General features: G+C 54.1%; 1 protein-coding gene across 1 annotated transcript in view; it reads right to left on the bottom strand.

Annotated features, from left to right (window-relative positions):
- The window catches only part of dnah2 (dynein, axonemal, heavy chain 2), a 110,076-nt gene that overhangs the window by 29,549 nt on the left and 65,134 nt on the right, over window positions 1–15,393 (bottom strand). Inside the window, exons 42-59 of the mRNA XM_064325217.1 lie at window positions 11,224–11,360; window positions 10,982–11,119; window positions 10,471–10,629; window positions 10,037–10,189; window positions 9,661–9,752; window positions 8,868–9,066; window positions 8,182–8,406; window positions 7,718–7,822; window positions 7,149–7,337; window positions 6,641–6,726; window positions 6,376–6,506; window positions 5,954–6,103; window positions 5,041–5,208; window positions 4,036–4,196; window positions 3,672–3,811; window positions 1,836–1,968; window positions 1,250–1,389; window positions 731–941 (exon numbers count right to left, since the gene is read on the bottom strand). Coding sequence (XP_064181287.1) covers window positions 731–941; window positions 1,250–1,389; window positions 1,836–1,968; window positions 3,672–3,811; window positions 4,036–4,196; window positions 5,041–5,208; window positions 5,954–6,103; window positions 6,376–6,506; window positions 6,641–6,726; window positions 7,149–7,337; window positions 7,718–7,822; window positions 8,182–8,406; window positions 8,868–9,066; window positions 9,661–9,752; window positions 10,037–10,189; window positions 10,471–10,629; window positions 10,982–11,119; window positions 11,224–11,360 — 2,717 coding nt within the window. The remainder of the gene's footprint in view (window positions 1–730; window positions 942–1,249; window positions 1,390–1,835; window positions 1,969–3,671; window positions 3,812–4,035; window positions 4,197–5,040; window positions 5,209–5,953; window positions 6,104–6,375; window positions 6,507–6,640; window positions 6,727–7,148; window positions 7,338–7,717; window positions 7,823–8,181; window positions 8,407–8,867; window positions 9,067–9,660; window positions 9,753–10,036; window positions 10,190–10,470; window positions 10,630–10,981; window positions 11,120–11,223; window positions 11,361–15,393) is intronic.

Genomic DNA, 15,393 nt, shown 5'->3' with positions numbered 1-15,393 from the left:
GGTAAAAGCCCCACTGCCAGTCAGGGCCTGTCGCTAGTAACGCTAACGCTAGCTGCCCAGTAAAAGCCCCACTGCCAGTCAGGGCCTGTCGCTAGCAGTGCTAAAGCTAGCTGCCCAGTAAAGGCCCCACTGCCAGTCAGGGCCTGTCGCTAGCAGCGCTAACGCTAGCTGCCCAGTAAAAGCCCCACTGCCAGTCAGGGCCTGTTGCTAGCAGCGCTAAAGCTAGCTGCCCAGTAAAAGCCCCACTGCCAGTCAGGGCCTGTCGCTAGCAGCGCTAACGCTAGCTGCCCAGTAAAAGCCCCACTGCCAGTCAGGGCCTGTCGCTAGCAGCGCTAACGCTAGCTGCCCAGTAAAAGCCCCACTGCCAGTCAGGGCCTGTCGCTAGCAGCGCTAATGCTAGCTGCCCAGTAAAAGCCCCACTGCCAGTCAGGGCCTGTCGCTAGCAGCGCTAATGCTAGCTGCCCAGTAAAAGCCCCACTGCCAGTCAGGGCCTGTCGCTAGCAGCGCTAATGCTAGCTGCCCAGTAAAAGCCCCACTGCCAGTCAGGGCCTGTCGCTAGCAGCGCTAATGCTAGCTGCCCAGTAAAAGCCCCACTGCCAGTCAGGGCCTGTCGCTAGCAGCGCTAACGCTAGCTGCCCAGTAAAAGCCCCACTGCCAGTCAGGGCCTGTCGCTAGCAGCGCAAACACTAGCTGCCCAGTAAAAGCCCCACTGCCAGTCACAGTCCCGCACCTTCTGCTGCTCGTCGGCCTCCCGCTTCTGCTGGACGATGATGCACAGGTACGCCTCGCACTCCTTCTGGAACTCCGCCACCTTCTTCTTGGCCTCCTCCAGCTCCACGGACATGGCCTCCACCTTCACCCGCGTGTCGTCGATCTTGTACAGGCCGTTCCGCAGCTTGGAGACCTGGTCTCCCACCTCCTTGCGCTTCTCCAGCAGAAGCCTGGACGGACGGACGGACGGACGGACGGACGGACGGACGGACGGACGGAGGGACAGAGGGAGGGACGCGGGGGGGGGGGGGGCAGAGGGATGTGGAGATACGGCGAGACGGACCGGACGGATGAACAGGGAAGGAGGGAAAGTGAGAGGGAGGGAAAGAAACGGTCTGACTCCTTCATGGCTGACGATGACAGCGCTCTGCATCACATTATTAAAATGAAATCCGGAGATTAGAAAATGACTAATGACTCTGAACGTTTAGTTTTAGGACAGGACACACAGGCAGAAAGGGGACCTGCAGGGGCTCACTTTTTGTACCCCGCCACCAGCTCCAGGTAGTTGGTGGGAGTGACGTAATTGTGCCTCTTCAGCTCGAGCTTCATCCTCTGGGAGTACAGGTCCACAGACTGGTGCATGGTCACGAAGATGCTGGCCACCTTGTTCTGGATCTGCAGAGGGAAGTGCGCGTTAACACACGCAACTTCGCCAGCGTCGTTCTTGTGTGTGGGAAGTACAGGACAGGCAAAGGGCTCTGTAGATGTGGGATGTGACTAATCTGGGCCCCAAAATCAAAAGCGGGAAAGAATAGGAATAACCACACACTGCACTGCATTCCCAAAACAAACAATTTTTTGGTCTCCAACAGCATGACGTGGGCCATAGTCGGTTGAAAGGCTGTTGCCACTAAATTTAGGCCTACTTTGTGAGCATATAATATAGTGGGTGTGTTCCTTCTTTCCTCATTAATACTCTGTACTGAGCCAGAATCCTGAGCTCTGCTGGACTGTAGTTCTACAGCCTGCATGGGAAGCACACAAAGTATAGTGAAGGGAATATGTGTGTGTGCATGTGTGTGTGTGTGCGCGCGTGTTTCTCCAGCGCTGCTCTCCCTCACCCCCTCCACGTCCCCCAGCACCAGCCCATCCAGGTACCGCTCGGCCACCTCCAGCAGGGCGTCCCGCGGCCACTCGGAGAACCAGTCGATGGTGGTGCAGTTCACCAGCGCGGGGTACTGGCGGATCCGGTTCCTGTCCACCGCGCGGGGAAACAGGGTCCATTATCAAACCACAGCCCCTCCTGCATCAACCGTTCCAAGAGTAAAATGTTCTACGTGTTTTTTTATAAATTCAAAGTCGGGGTTCTAGAACTAACTTAGGTTAACTAGCCTTTTATAGGTCTATTATCCAGTCTTAACGACTACTTGTTTTATTATTTATTTCAGTCTTGCCTTAGTGTAATCAGTTACACCGGTCCAGTTGAACTATTGTCTACTTGACCGACTCTAGGTTCACTTGTTCTGTTGGTTCACTGTGACGCTTGATAAGCGCTATCCTTATGATGAATAATGTACTCCGCTCTCATCACAGCAGCGATTATGAATCAGCAGTGGACGTTATAAACCTCTAATACATGCTTGTGCTCCACACTCAGGCTCTTACGACAAATATACGTAAATATAGGCTATGATTAGATTGCTGACTACTTGCAATGTCGATGTCGCGTGCTGGAGTGATGAACACCGTGACCACCGCCACACGCTCTCCACGGCGCATCGAGCTAAAAACAGGCAGGAGAGTCGGGCGCGCGCGCGTCTGATTGAGCTGTCCTCCTGCGAGCGGCGTTTTTAATCAGAGCACGCCCCGGGGCCTCGCGGAGCGGTGCGGACAAAACGCAAGCCGCAAAAAGAAAAAAAAAGAAAAGAAGAAAAAAAAAAAGGCGACCGTGGCCGATGAGACGACAAATTGCAGGCGGCCCGGCGGCCGGCCGGCACTGGGGGAGGGCGTAATGGACCGTGGCGGGTTCCTCCACGCACCGCGCTCGTCGTCAGGATCCGTTTATCTATTGACACGCGTCTCAATTTGCAGCGCGCTGAGGACCTCGCCGCTCTCACGCATCGGAGTCCAGGGGAGGAAAAAAAAAAGACTCGCTCGCTAATACAGACGGTGGAACCCCGGCAGCCGAAGGGCTCGTCGCTGGCGTACGCGCTGGAGTAGATCATACGCAGGAGGGGCTCCTTGTATGGTAAACTGCTCGGGATAATGCATCTGCTAAAGTAGGGCAATGTAAATGTATTGTTATGAGTCAGATAGGGTGTGTGGTGTGTGGTGTGGTGCAGGTGGTGTGAGTGTGTGGTGTGCAGGTGTGTGTGAGTGTGTGTGTGTGGTGCAGGTGTGTGTGTGAGTGTGTGTGTGTGGTGTGTGTTTGGTGCAGGTGTGTGTGTGAGTGTGTGTGTGTGTATGTGTGTGGTGCAGGTGTGTGTGTAGTGCAGGTGTGTGTGTGTGTGTGGTGTTAGGTGTGTGTGTGAGTGTGTGTATGTGAGGTGTGTGTGGTCAGGTGTGTGGTGTGTGCGTGTGTGTGGGTGTGGTGCAGGTGTGTGTGGGTGGGTGTGTGCAGTGTGTGTGTGTGTGTGTGTGTGTGTGTGTGTGTGTGTGCGCAGTGTGTGTGGTGTGCAGTGTGTGTGTGTGTGTGTAACGCAGGTGTGTGTGATTTGTGTAAGTGATGTGTGTGGTGTGTGCAGGTGTGTGTGAGTGTGTGTAGTGTAGGTGTGTGTGTGTGTGGGTGGCAGGTGGTGGGTGTGGTGCAGGTGTGTGTGTGTGAGTGTGTGTGTGGTGTGGGTTGTATGGGGGTGGTGCAGTGTGTGTGTGTGTGAGTGCAGTGTGTGGTGTGTGTGCGGTGTGGTGTGTGTCAGTGGTGTTAGTGTAGTGTGTGTGTGTGGTGCAGGTGTATATACCTGAAGGGGTCTCCCACAGGACTCATGCAGAGCACGATGTGCAGGTTGTTCCTCACTCTCTCAATCAGGTATGTGAACATGGAGTCTGCGGTCTCCAGCACTTTGTCCTTTCTGGCTGCATCGGAGAGAGCACTCTGGACCTGAGAGACAGAAACACACACATGTAAAGCACAACCCCGAAAATCACACACATACAATCACACAAATCCACGCACGCACCATCGCACACCACACACCACACAACCTGCATACACAGTACACACGCACACACGCACACAAACGTTAGTCAGTGTATCGCGCACAGAGAGCTTTTCGCGTGAGAGCGAGGGAGAGGCGTGAGGAGGGAGAGGCGTGTGGGACGGACCTCCTCAAATTCGTCGGCCTTGTAGAGGTTGGGGACCTCCCCCGAGCTCAGGATGTTGTTGATGTCCTCCAGGAAGGACTCGTCCGCGATCTGCGTGTCGTTGAACAGGAACACGGTGGGCTTGTTGTCCACGCCGGCCTGGCGGTACAGCTTCTTAATGTCTGCAGTGAGGGGGACACGTCTGAGACGTCAGCTCGATCACGACAACGGGATAACTCCAGCGCCGCACCACGTGTCCGCGTGCTGACCACACCATCACTGGCGTGCTGACCACACCATCACTGGCGTGCTGACCACACCATCACTGGCGTGCTGACCACACCATCACTCGCGTGCTGACCACACCATCACTCCCGTGCTGACCACACGATCGCTCGCATGCTGTAGCTGCGGGTCCTGACTGCCACGTGCTGAAAGTGAAAGTTTAAGCGGCTGCTAATAAAACAGCTGGAATCTCTAATATGCGCAACGGGTCAAGCCTGCTCAGCACAGCACGCGATTTACTGTCAGCCCACACCCACCAGGCAGCGGCGGGCCGCCATTTCAGGCCCGAAAACCGTAAAAAGTGAAGACGTTTTGGGGGCATTCTCTGTCAAAAAATAAATGGGGAATGACGGCCCAGAGTGAGAGCTCTCCGCTCATCACGGAGGTTATGATTTGACAGAAACATTTATCGGTGGCAATACCTTCGTGGCACAATTAATCATGTTTGGATGGTACAGAAAATGTATTCTGTCAGAATGCTGGTGTAACCTGGTATAAGGTAGAACTGGTATTGACCCAGCCCTAGATTTCAGTCAATGGCCACATGTTTTCAGGGGTGACAACTGCATTAACTGATGAGTGTGACTATGGTAGTCACTGCATGTGAACTGCACACATTGTGTACACTGCTCTTACCCTCTCTGAACTGCTGCTCACAGTGCTGCTCTTACCCTCTCTGAACTCCTGCTCACAGTGCTGCTCTTACCCTCTCTGAACTGCTGCTCACAGTGCTGCTCTTACCCTCTCTGAACTCCTGCTTGCGGTACTGCTTGGTCACCTCCACCTGGAAGACGTGGTACTCGCAGATGGCGGACGCCAGGTGGGAGAGGCTCTGCCGGCCGGAGCCCCCGATGCCCACCAGCAGCATGTTGCCCCGCGGCTGACTGATCACCCGCACGATGCGCATTACTGTGGGTACAGATACACACACACACGATGCGCATTACTGTGGGTACAGATACACACACACACACAATGCGCATTACTGTGGGCACACATACACACACACACACAATGCGCATTACTGTGGGCACACACACACACACACACAATGCGCATTACTGTGGGCACAGATACACACACATTACTGTGGGCACAGATACACACACACACAACTGCACATACCATTGGGCCACAGATACACACCAACATTACTGTGGGTACAGATACACACACACACACATTACTGTGGGCACAGACACACACACACACACATTACTGTGGGCACAGAGGCACACACACACACACATGCACACACACAAGAAAACACAAGGACACAAACATGCATATAAGTGGCAGTATAGTACAATGGCTAGGGAAACAGGCTTGTAACTCAGACATTTCAAGTTCCCAAGTGCATCCTTCAGCAAAGTGCTAAACCTGAATCGATTTAGCAAATATCCATCTGTGTAAATGGACTGTGTGTAAAACTGCACAAGTGTAAATGACCCTGAATAACGGCGTCTGTTAAGTTCCTCAAATGTATGAAGATTTTGCTGCCGACTGCTCTGCAGATCTACATTACAGCATTTAAAACAGACTGCAGAGCAATTTCAGTGTGCCTGTAAGAGCACTGGTGGGGACCACAGGAAACCGACTGTGCTGTGACTGCGTTGACACGACTGTGCCGCGCAGCTGTGCCGGAGCGACGGACCGTGCTCGATGGCGTCCCGGAACAGCACCAGGTTCATGGGCACCATGCCGGGGGTCAGGTTGTAGTCCTCCAGCTGGGACTCCATGAAGTTCTTCAGGGTCTTGAAGTCCGCCAGGTCCTCGTACACCTTCAGGTCTTTCAGGAAGTCCCCTGAGACAGAGCGCACGCAGTCAGCAGCCGGTAGCCGGTCCCATCAGAGAATGAGACATACTGTAGTCTCTTGAAATAAAATATATTTCCCACTAATGTATTTAAAAAATATATTTACTGTAATATCTATCAAATTATACGGTATATTGGTATCGTGAAGTGCTACAATATTTCGACAATGTATTTCATTTCAATATTGCAGTGTATTAATATTCCATAAGGGGGCCACCCAATCCACCATCCACCCCGCGACCTTTAAGGGGGGTGAGTACCGAAGAGAGGCGGCTGCTTGTTGGGGCAGATGTTGTGGTAGGTGAGGTCGAACAGGGAGCCCAGTTTCTCAGCGAGAATGGCCAAGAAGGCCTCCAGGTCGCTCTGGTCGACCAGCCTGTCTGAGAACACCCTGCAGGGGGGGGGAACCAGAAGGACGATAAAAAAAAAGGCTCCAGCAGTGAACGCCTAGGTGAGCGCTGGAGAAAGGCTGCTTGTGTAAGGGGCGGACGGCACAGCCGAGGCCGCGGGCGGCGGTTCCGGTACCTGAAGCACTCGTGGATCCACAGGCGAGTCACGCTCTGCTTGGTGTCGTGGTAGTCCTTGTGGGCCCGCAGCAGCCCCTGGAACACCTGAGAAGGGCCGGAGGAGCGGACTTAACGACGAGGTGCAAGACGTCTCAGAGGCCGGCCAGACAGCCCTCCCTACATATGAGAGGTCGTCGAGACTGACTAACCAGTGAACCCTTCGTATGAATCGTGTAGTGCTCCTTACCAAGGAAACATCTCTTGAAATGGATCCTTGAAAATGTCCCTACATTGGAGATGTCCCTCCTTGGACAGGTCCCTACCTTGGAGATGTCCCTACCTTGGATATGCCCCTACCTTGGAGATGTCCCTACCTTGGACAGGGCCCTACCTTGGAGATGTCCCTACCTTGGACAGGTCCCTACCCTGGAGTTGTCCCTACCTTGGAGAGCTCCCTAGCTTGGACAGGTCCCTACCATGGAGTCGTCCCTACCTTGGAGATGTCCCCACCTTGGACAGGTCCCTACCTTGGAGATGTCCCTGAGGTTGAACAGGTAGTGGATCTTGGCGGGGGTGGGCAGGAAGCGGCCGACGATGGCGTAGTACAGCTCGAGCGTGGCCTGGGTCAGGATCGTCCCGATGGGCTTCACCTCCTCGGCGAAGTCCTGCAGCTTCTGGTTGATCATCGTCCCGTAGATGCGCTTTATCTGAGACTCCTGATTGGACGGAGAGAAGGAGAGACGGAGACAGGAAGTCAGAGAAAGGAGAGAAAGAAAGGCGGGTGTGACGGAGTAACAGATAATACTTCAAAATTCATCGGGAAATGGAGCGCACAATTAAAAAAAACAGTGATGAAAATTTAAGAGTTGCGCACCATGACGGTCTTCTACATTCTTTTGATTGAGTGGCAATTATCATCACTGTCATCATCATCATTATCATTACGACTAAAGTGAGCTGACAGACGAGTGTTGTGATGAATGGGAAGATGAGGCCCCGAGCAGGCCCATGTGCCGCTTGGTGAAGGACGCATGGTGCAGATTCGACAGGGTTTCTGGGAAAGCAGGGCTAGCGGACGCGGCTGCGGGACTCTCACCGTGGGGAAGGTCATGTTGATCAGGTTGAAGCGACTCTGCAGACGATCGGAGATGTGAGTCCTCCCTCCACCAGGGGGCCCCATCGCTCCCATCAGGAACATGTCCTGCCAGGGCAGGCAAGGTGCGCAGGACTCAAAACCCTTCCAGTGTCTTACATAAACAAGCCGACACGCTCAAACAAAGCATACACTGCATAAAAAAACACACACACACACACACACACACAGATATTCACACGCATGCAGTAACATGCATGCACTGACACACACAGACACACACATATGCATGTACTAACACACACACATGCACGCACACACGCACACACACACTCACATGCATGCACTAATACGCACACATTCACACACACACATACACATAGTCACACACACAAACACACACACAGACACACCCGCACACCCCCCCTCTCCCTCCCTCCCTCCCTCTCTCTCTCCCTCTCTCTCACCTTGATGCACTTGATCGTCTGCTTCTGCCTGTCGTACCAGAAGCTGTAGTCGATCCAGAGGCGGAGCAGCTCCAGGGGGGGCTGGGAGCCGAAGTCGTCCAGCGCCGGCATGTTCAGGTCGTCCAGGAAGGCCAGCATGCGCTTGCCCCCCACGGGGAAGAACACGCCCTTGGTGCGCTTCTCCACCCTGCTCTCGATGATGGCCTGGACGTTGTTAGAGGTGGTCTGGAGGGGGGACGGGGGGGGACGGGGGGTACAGGGAGGGGGGCGGGAGAGGCAGAGGGTGGGTGTTGGGATGCTGCGCTGCTGATTACCTCTATCTCCAGGCTCAGTAAATCACCACGGCGGGCCGGACCGGACCGCGGGCCGGTAATGACGCCTCTGATTTGGGCAGTTGCCGTGGCAGCACTCGCCGCGCCGTCGGCGGACCCCGCCACTTCCCCTCCTCCCCCTTCCTCTCCCTCGCCGAAGCGAAGGCCAAGCTGACCCAAAGACTGGCGCCGGACAAATCAGCATCCCAAATCAAGCGCCCCCGCGCCCCGCACCCCGCGTCCCGTCGCCTTTCAGAGCGGCTCGGCAGGGCGGAGTGCAGACGGCGGACAGGGGCGGTAACCACGCGGCGGCGGCGGCTGATTGGCTGACCTGGGAGGACATGTTGATGGTGAGCATGCCGCTGATTGGCTCACCTGGGAGGACATGTTGATGGTGAGCATGGCCCACTTGGAGGGGTCCAGGCCCTGCAGGACGCTCTGGGCCACCGAGGTCTTGCCCGTGCCCACGGGGCCCACCAGCAGCACCGGGTACTGCCCGCACACCAGGGCCTTCACCAGGAAGTTGTACCGCACCGTGTCCACCGTCGGCACCATGATCTTGTAGAAGGGAGAGCTGGAGGAGAGAAAAGGAAGGAGAGACGCGGAGGGATGATGGGATGGTGACAGAGGACAGGAGGGATGGAGGGATGGAGAGAGAAGACAGAGGGTGGATGGGATGGTGAGAGATGACAGGACGGATAGAGGGATGGAGAGGGAAGAGAAAGGGAGGACGGGATGGTGAGAGAGGACAGGAGGGATGGAGTGATGGTGAGAGAGGACAGGAGGGATGGAGTGATGGTGAGAGAGGACAGGAGGGATGGAGGGATCGGGGGAAAGACAGAGGGAGGACAGGATGGTGAGAGAGGACAGGAGGGTTGGAGTGATGGTGAGAGAGGACAGTAGGGATGGAGGGATCGGGGGAAAGACAGAGGGAGGACAGGATGGTGGGAGAGGACAGGAGGGATGGAGGGATTGGGGGACAGACAGAGGGAGGACAGGATGGTGGGAGAGGACAGGAGGGATGGAGGGATTGGGGGACAGACAGAGGGAGGACAGGATGGCGGGAGAGGACAGGAGGGATGGAGGGATGAGAGGGAAGACCAGGCCGTGTGTGGTTAAAGGCACCCCGCACAGTGAGCAGTGAGGATCAGCTCTCAGGAGCACTCACTTGCAGGGGTAGCGCCACCCTTTGCACAGTTTATCCTCAAACGGGGCCCAGGACTTGTTCTTGGGGTCGATGTAGTACTCGTAAATAGTGTCCTGGTGGAGAGAGCGGGAGGAAAAAGCAACACGAAAGATTCAGAAATCACACATTACTTCCACCACTGTGACTGTGCAAATGCATCTGAACACTGACAGCATGTGGTGTACGTGTGTGTGTGTGTGTGTGTGTGTGTGTGTGCTTGTGTATGTGTGTGTGTGTGTGTGCGTGCTTGTGTAAGTGTGTATGTGTGTGTGTGTGCTTGTGTAAGTGTGTATGTGTGTACGTGCGTATGTGTGTGTGTGTAAGTGTGTGTGTGTATGAGTGCTTGCGTACTCCTCACCTTGTTGGGGAAGGTCCCCTCTATCTCCCGCAGGTAGTTGTCCATTATCTTGCGGCCGTCCTCGTCCACAGAGGCGCACACTGACCAGATGAGGCTGAAGAGGAACCAGAGCTCCACCATGCGACCATAGTGCTCAGTGTCTGAGGGCATCACCTGGGGGGGGGGGGGGGGGGGGGGAGAGAGAGAGAGAGGAGAAAGAGAGAGAGAGAGAGACGGAGAGAGAGAGAGAGAGAAGAATGGGTAGAGCGAGAGAGGTCAATGAGGCATAGAGGGCAGTGAAGGAGAGGAAGAGCAGACAAGAGAGGAGAAAAGGAGAGAAGGGGGCGGGGGAAAAAAGAGATGTTGAATTTGAGAGAGATACAGCAGACGTGGCGGCCAGGGCAGAGGGTTGGGTCAGCAGGACCACAGGAAGTGACCACAGGAAGTGGAAGTACCCCGTTCTCGGGCGTGGCCAGCGCGTCGTACAGCCTGCAGAGCGAGCTCACGCCGTTGAGCTCCGTGATGGACACCAGCTCGCTGCAGTGCGCCTTCCTGTAGCTGATGGTCTGCTCTATGTACTTATCAAACAGGCGCTTCAGGTGCTCCACCTCCACCTGAGGAGGAGGAAGAAGGGAGTGAGAGAAAAGGAGGGAAGAAGGGAACGAGAGGAAAGGAGGAAGAAGGGAATGAGAGGAAAGGAGGGAAGAAGGGAATGAGGAAGACGGGAACAAGAGGAAAGGAGGAGGAAGGGAATGAGAGAAAAGGAGGGAAGAAGGGAACAAGAGGACAGGAGGAAGAAGGGAATGAGAGAAAAGGAGGGAAGAAGGGAATGAGGAAGACGGGAACAAGAGGAAAGGAGGAAGAGGGGAATGAGAGGAAAGGCCAAGGAAGATGTTGGCGATGAAGACAGAAAGCATGCCATCTCATTTTGCGTGTAAGGTTGCCGAGGCGACTGAGGGGAGTTGCCTTGTTGCGCTTCTCGATCCAGGACTGGACGAAGGGCCTCCAGCCCAGGTCGCTGTAGTCGTTGTAGACCATGCCGCAGCGGGACACTGTGGCGGGAGAGGCCACTGCCAGGTCCTCCACCTCGAACAGCAGGGACACCTGCACACAGCGTCACGCACACACAGGTAATGCAGCGCTCCTGACAGGTTCACGTCGTCTCTGTGCACACGGGAGAACACACCTGTACGAGCGTGCGCACACACCTGCTCTGGCATGGAGATCCTCTCTCCGTTGATGAGCGTCAGCACCTTGTTGTCGTCCATCACGGAGTTCATGCTCTCGATCCACAGAGTGTCGACCGGCCCGTCGAACACGATCCACTTCTCATCTGGCTTTTCATCTGGGGCAGGAGAGCGCCGAGTTAGACACAACACCACCGCCGCACTGCACATCCAGCAGAGACAACACTCACACTCACACACACACACATACCCCACTAATACACACACATACACACACACACACACACACACACACCCCACTAATACACACACATACACACACACACACACACACACACCCCACTAATACACACACATACACACACACACATCAGCACAAAAATCAGATACACAAAAGGAATTGCTGGAGGAATTGCTGCAGACGTGTACAGGAGACGAGCAGGGAACACATGTACACATTATTTATTTGAATTGCGATTGAAAACCCCCCCCCCTCCCCCCCAGAGATAACACTCCAGCAGGAGACGGTAAATAAGAAAACAAACCATAGAAGGCGAAAGGAAAGGCGTTGGTTTCTCTGTGTGATTGACTGATTGGTGGCTGTCAGAGCAATCAGGGCTGCCTCGTGTCTGGAAGAGCACACCACTTGGGCGGGGAGCGGGGGGCGGGGGGGCGGATGGGTATGGGGGTTGTTCCCGCTCGCTGTGGCCCAGATCAGAGAGCCCGTTGCAGCTCTCCCCGGGGGCTGTGCCTGGGGGCTGATGGGATACAGCTGTAAGCAGGGTCACAGCCGGTGCGGACAAGGCGGGGCGGGGCGGGGCCGGGGCTGGGGCGGAGCAGCGCGTGGGCACACCCGGGCACACGGGCAGAGGACCGGAATACCACGCTGGCGCAGTCAGGAAAAGGAGAGAAGGCACTCGGGGACAGAAAACTGCACGGGCACAGTCTCAGACTCGACGAGGCCCCCCCCCCGGGGGGAACAGCTGCAGTTTTACTACCTTGGAACTACCGTTTGGTAAAGGCAACGGCCAATCAGAACTGCGTTTGCCCTTCGCCAAACGGAGGGCTGGCCCTCCCCTGCGATGATGCCGCTCAGGGTTCTATGCCAGTGGGCTCCCACAGTGGGTTCACTGACTTCATTCCCGCCGCTCTGCTGGTCCTGAGGCAGACTGGGAAGTCTGCGCTCTCCATACTAACTGCACGCTGCGATGTCAGTCCCTGCAGAAGCGTGCGTCCACGCATAACAGCGGCACATATCAGTTTGTGCGAGTGACGATACAAAACAGCCAATCAAAATACGGTAATTATACCGATGAAAACGCACGTTCTGCACAGCTTTCATGGAGCGCGTGACAGAACTGGGGTCAATTCAATTCAATTCACTCTCAATTCAGCCAGTTCAGGAGAGTAATTTAAAGTGGATTGATTGCTAGAGGAAAAATGCTCACGGAGCATTACGGGTGTTTTTCAGGTTGTGAACGGAGCTTAAATTCATTCGCTAAAATTGACAGAGCTGAAATGGAAGTGACCCCCCCCACCACCCACAAACCCCGCCCTCCTCCCCCCCCCAGCCCGGAGGAAAGAACATCTTTCCCGGCGCGAGCGCTTCTCTCCGTGCTCCGAGCGAACTGGCTGAACCCGCGCGGGGCCAGGGGGTCCGCCCCCAATCGCCAGGGAGGGGGAGGGGGGGGGGGAACGGAGGGAGGGGGGGGAACGGGGTGAAGGGGCCTAATCGGCGGAGCGAGGGAATGGGGGGGGTGTGCAGCGGGGGGGGGGGGGGCTTTAGCACCACCGGCCTCCTGCAGGGGCTCGGAAGAGACGCCGCGGAGCTGGAGGGCAAAAAAAAGAAAAGGAAAAAAAAAAAAGCTGAGGTGAAGACAGAGGTAATGGGACTCTGCCGGGGAATAATGACTTCCATTAAAGCACTAAAGCGCTGAGCGTGGAGAATGGAGAGCAGAAATCCCCCCCCCACCCACCCCACCACCACCCCGAGCCCTCGGGAGGGAAATGCGCCCGTCGGAGCAGCATGCCGGTTTTACACCCCCCCCTCCCCCCCCCCACCCTGCGTGGGACGACGCCGCTGCCACAGGTGCACAGCTCTCTGAAGCGCAGCGGGCCTGGGGGGATGTGACAAAGCAGCAGCAGCCTGCCTCAGCGGGTTATATATGCCTACACGTCTGTGTCTGTGTCTCTCAGCTGGTTATATATGCCTACATGTCTGTGTCTGTGTCTCTCAGCTGGTTATATATGCCTACATGTCTGTGTCTGTGTCTCTCAGCTGGTTATATATGCCTACACGTCTGTGTCTGTGTCTCTCAGCTGGTTATATATGCCTACATGTCTGTGTCTGTGTCTCTCAGCTGGTTATATATGCCTACATGTCTGTGTCTGTGTCTCTCAGCTGGTTATATATGCCTACATGTCTGTGTCTGTGTCTCTCAGCTGGTTATATATGCCTACATGTCTGTGTCTGTGTCTCTCAGCTGGTTATATATGCCTACATGTCTGTGTCTGTGTCTCTCAGCTGGTTATATATGCCTACATGTCTGTGTCTGTGTCTCTCAGCTGGTTATATATGCCTACATGTCTGTGTCTGTGTCTCTCAGCTGGTTATATATGCCTACATGTCTGTGTCTGTGTCTTCCAAGCATGCTGTTTTTCAGTTATATGCCTACATCGTGTCTGTGTCTCTCAGCTGGTATATATGCCTACATGTCTGTCTGTGTCTCTCAGCTGGTTATATATGCCTACATGTCTGTGTCTGTGTCTCTCAGCTGGTTATATATGCCTACATGTCTGTGTCTGTGTCTCTCAGCTGGTTATATATGCCTACATGTCTGTGGCTCTGTGTCTCTCAGTCTGGTTATTATATGCCTACATGTCTGTGTCTGTGTCTCTCAGCTGGTTATATATGCCTACATGTCTGTGTCTGTGTCTCTCAGCTGGTTATATATGCCTACATGTCTGTGTCTGTGTCTCTCAGCTGGTTATATATGCCTACATGTCTGTGTCTGTGTCTCTCAGCTGGTTATATATGCCTACATGTCTGTGTCTGTGTCTCTCAGCTGGTTATATATGCCTACATGTCTGTGTCTGTGTCTCTCAGCTGGTTATATATGCCTACATGTCTGTGTCTGTGTCTCTCAGCTGGTTATATATGCCTACATGTCTGTGTCTGTGTCTCTCAGCTGGTTATATATGCCTACATGTCTGTGTCTGTGTCTCTCAGCTGGTTATATATGCCTACATGTCTGTGTCTGTGTCTCTCAGCTGGTTATATATGCCTACATGTCTGTGTCTGTGTCTCTCAGCTGGTTATATATGCCTACATGTCTGTGTCTGTGTCTCTCAGCTGGTTATATATGCCTACATGTCTGTGTCTGTGTCTCTCAGCTGGTTATATATGCCTACATGTCTGTGTCTGTGTCTCTCAGCTGGTTATATATGCCTACATGTCTGTGTCTGTGTCTCTCAGCTGGTTATATATGCCTACATGTCTGTGTCTGTGTCTCTCAGCTGGTTATATATGCCTACATGTCTGTGTCTGTGTCTCTCAGCTGGTTATATAATGCCTACATGTCTGTGTCTGTGTCTCTCAGCTGGTTATATATGCCTACATGTCTGTGTCTGTGTCTCTCGCGTTATATCTCAGTGCGGTCTAGCGTATAAGCCTACATGTCTGTGTCTGTGTCTCTCAGCTGGTTATATATGCCTACATGTCTGTGTCTGTGTCTCTCAGCTGGTTATATATGCCTACATGTCTGTGTCTGTGTCTCTCAGCTGGTTATATATGCCTACATGTCTGTGTCTGTGTCTCTCAGCTGGTTATATATGCCTACATGTCTGTGTCTGTGTCTCTCAGCTGGTTATATATGCCTACATGTCTGTGTCTGTGTCTCTCAGCTGGTTATATATGCCTACATGTCTGTGTCTGGTTCTCTCAGCTGGTTATATAATGTCTGTCTTGCTCCCTTTATGCTTGTCTTGTCTGTGTCTCTCAGCTGGTTATATATGCCTACATGTCTGTGTCTGTGTCTCTCAGCTGGTTATATATGCCTACATGTCTGTGTCTGTGTCTCTCAGCTGGTTATATATGCCTACATGTCTGTGTCTGTGTCTCTCAGCTGGTTATATATGCCTACATGTCTGTGTCTGTGTCTCTCAGCTGGTTATATATGCCTACATGTCTGT

Source organism: Anguilla rostrata, chromosome 3 (assembly GCF_018555375.3).
Source record: "Anguilla rostrata isolate EN2019 chromosome 3, ASM1855537v3, whole genome shotgun sequence".
Taxonomy (NCBI): Eukaryota; Metazoa; Chordata; class Actinopteri; order Anguilliformes; family Anguillidae; genus Anguilla; species Anguilla rostrata.
This window is presented reverse-complemented; position numbering and strand designations above follow the sequence as displayed.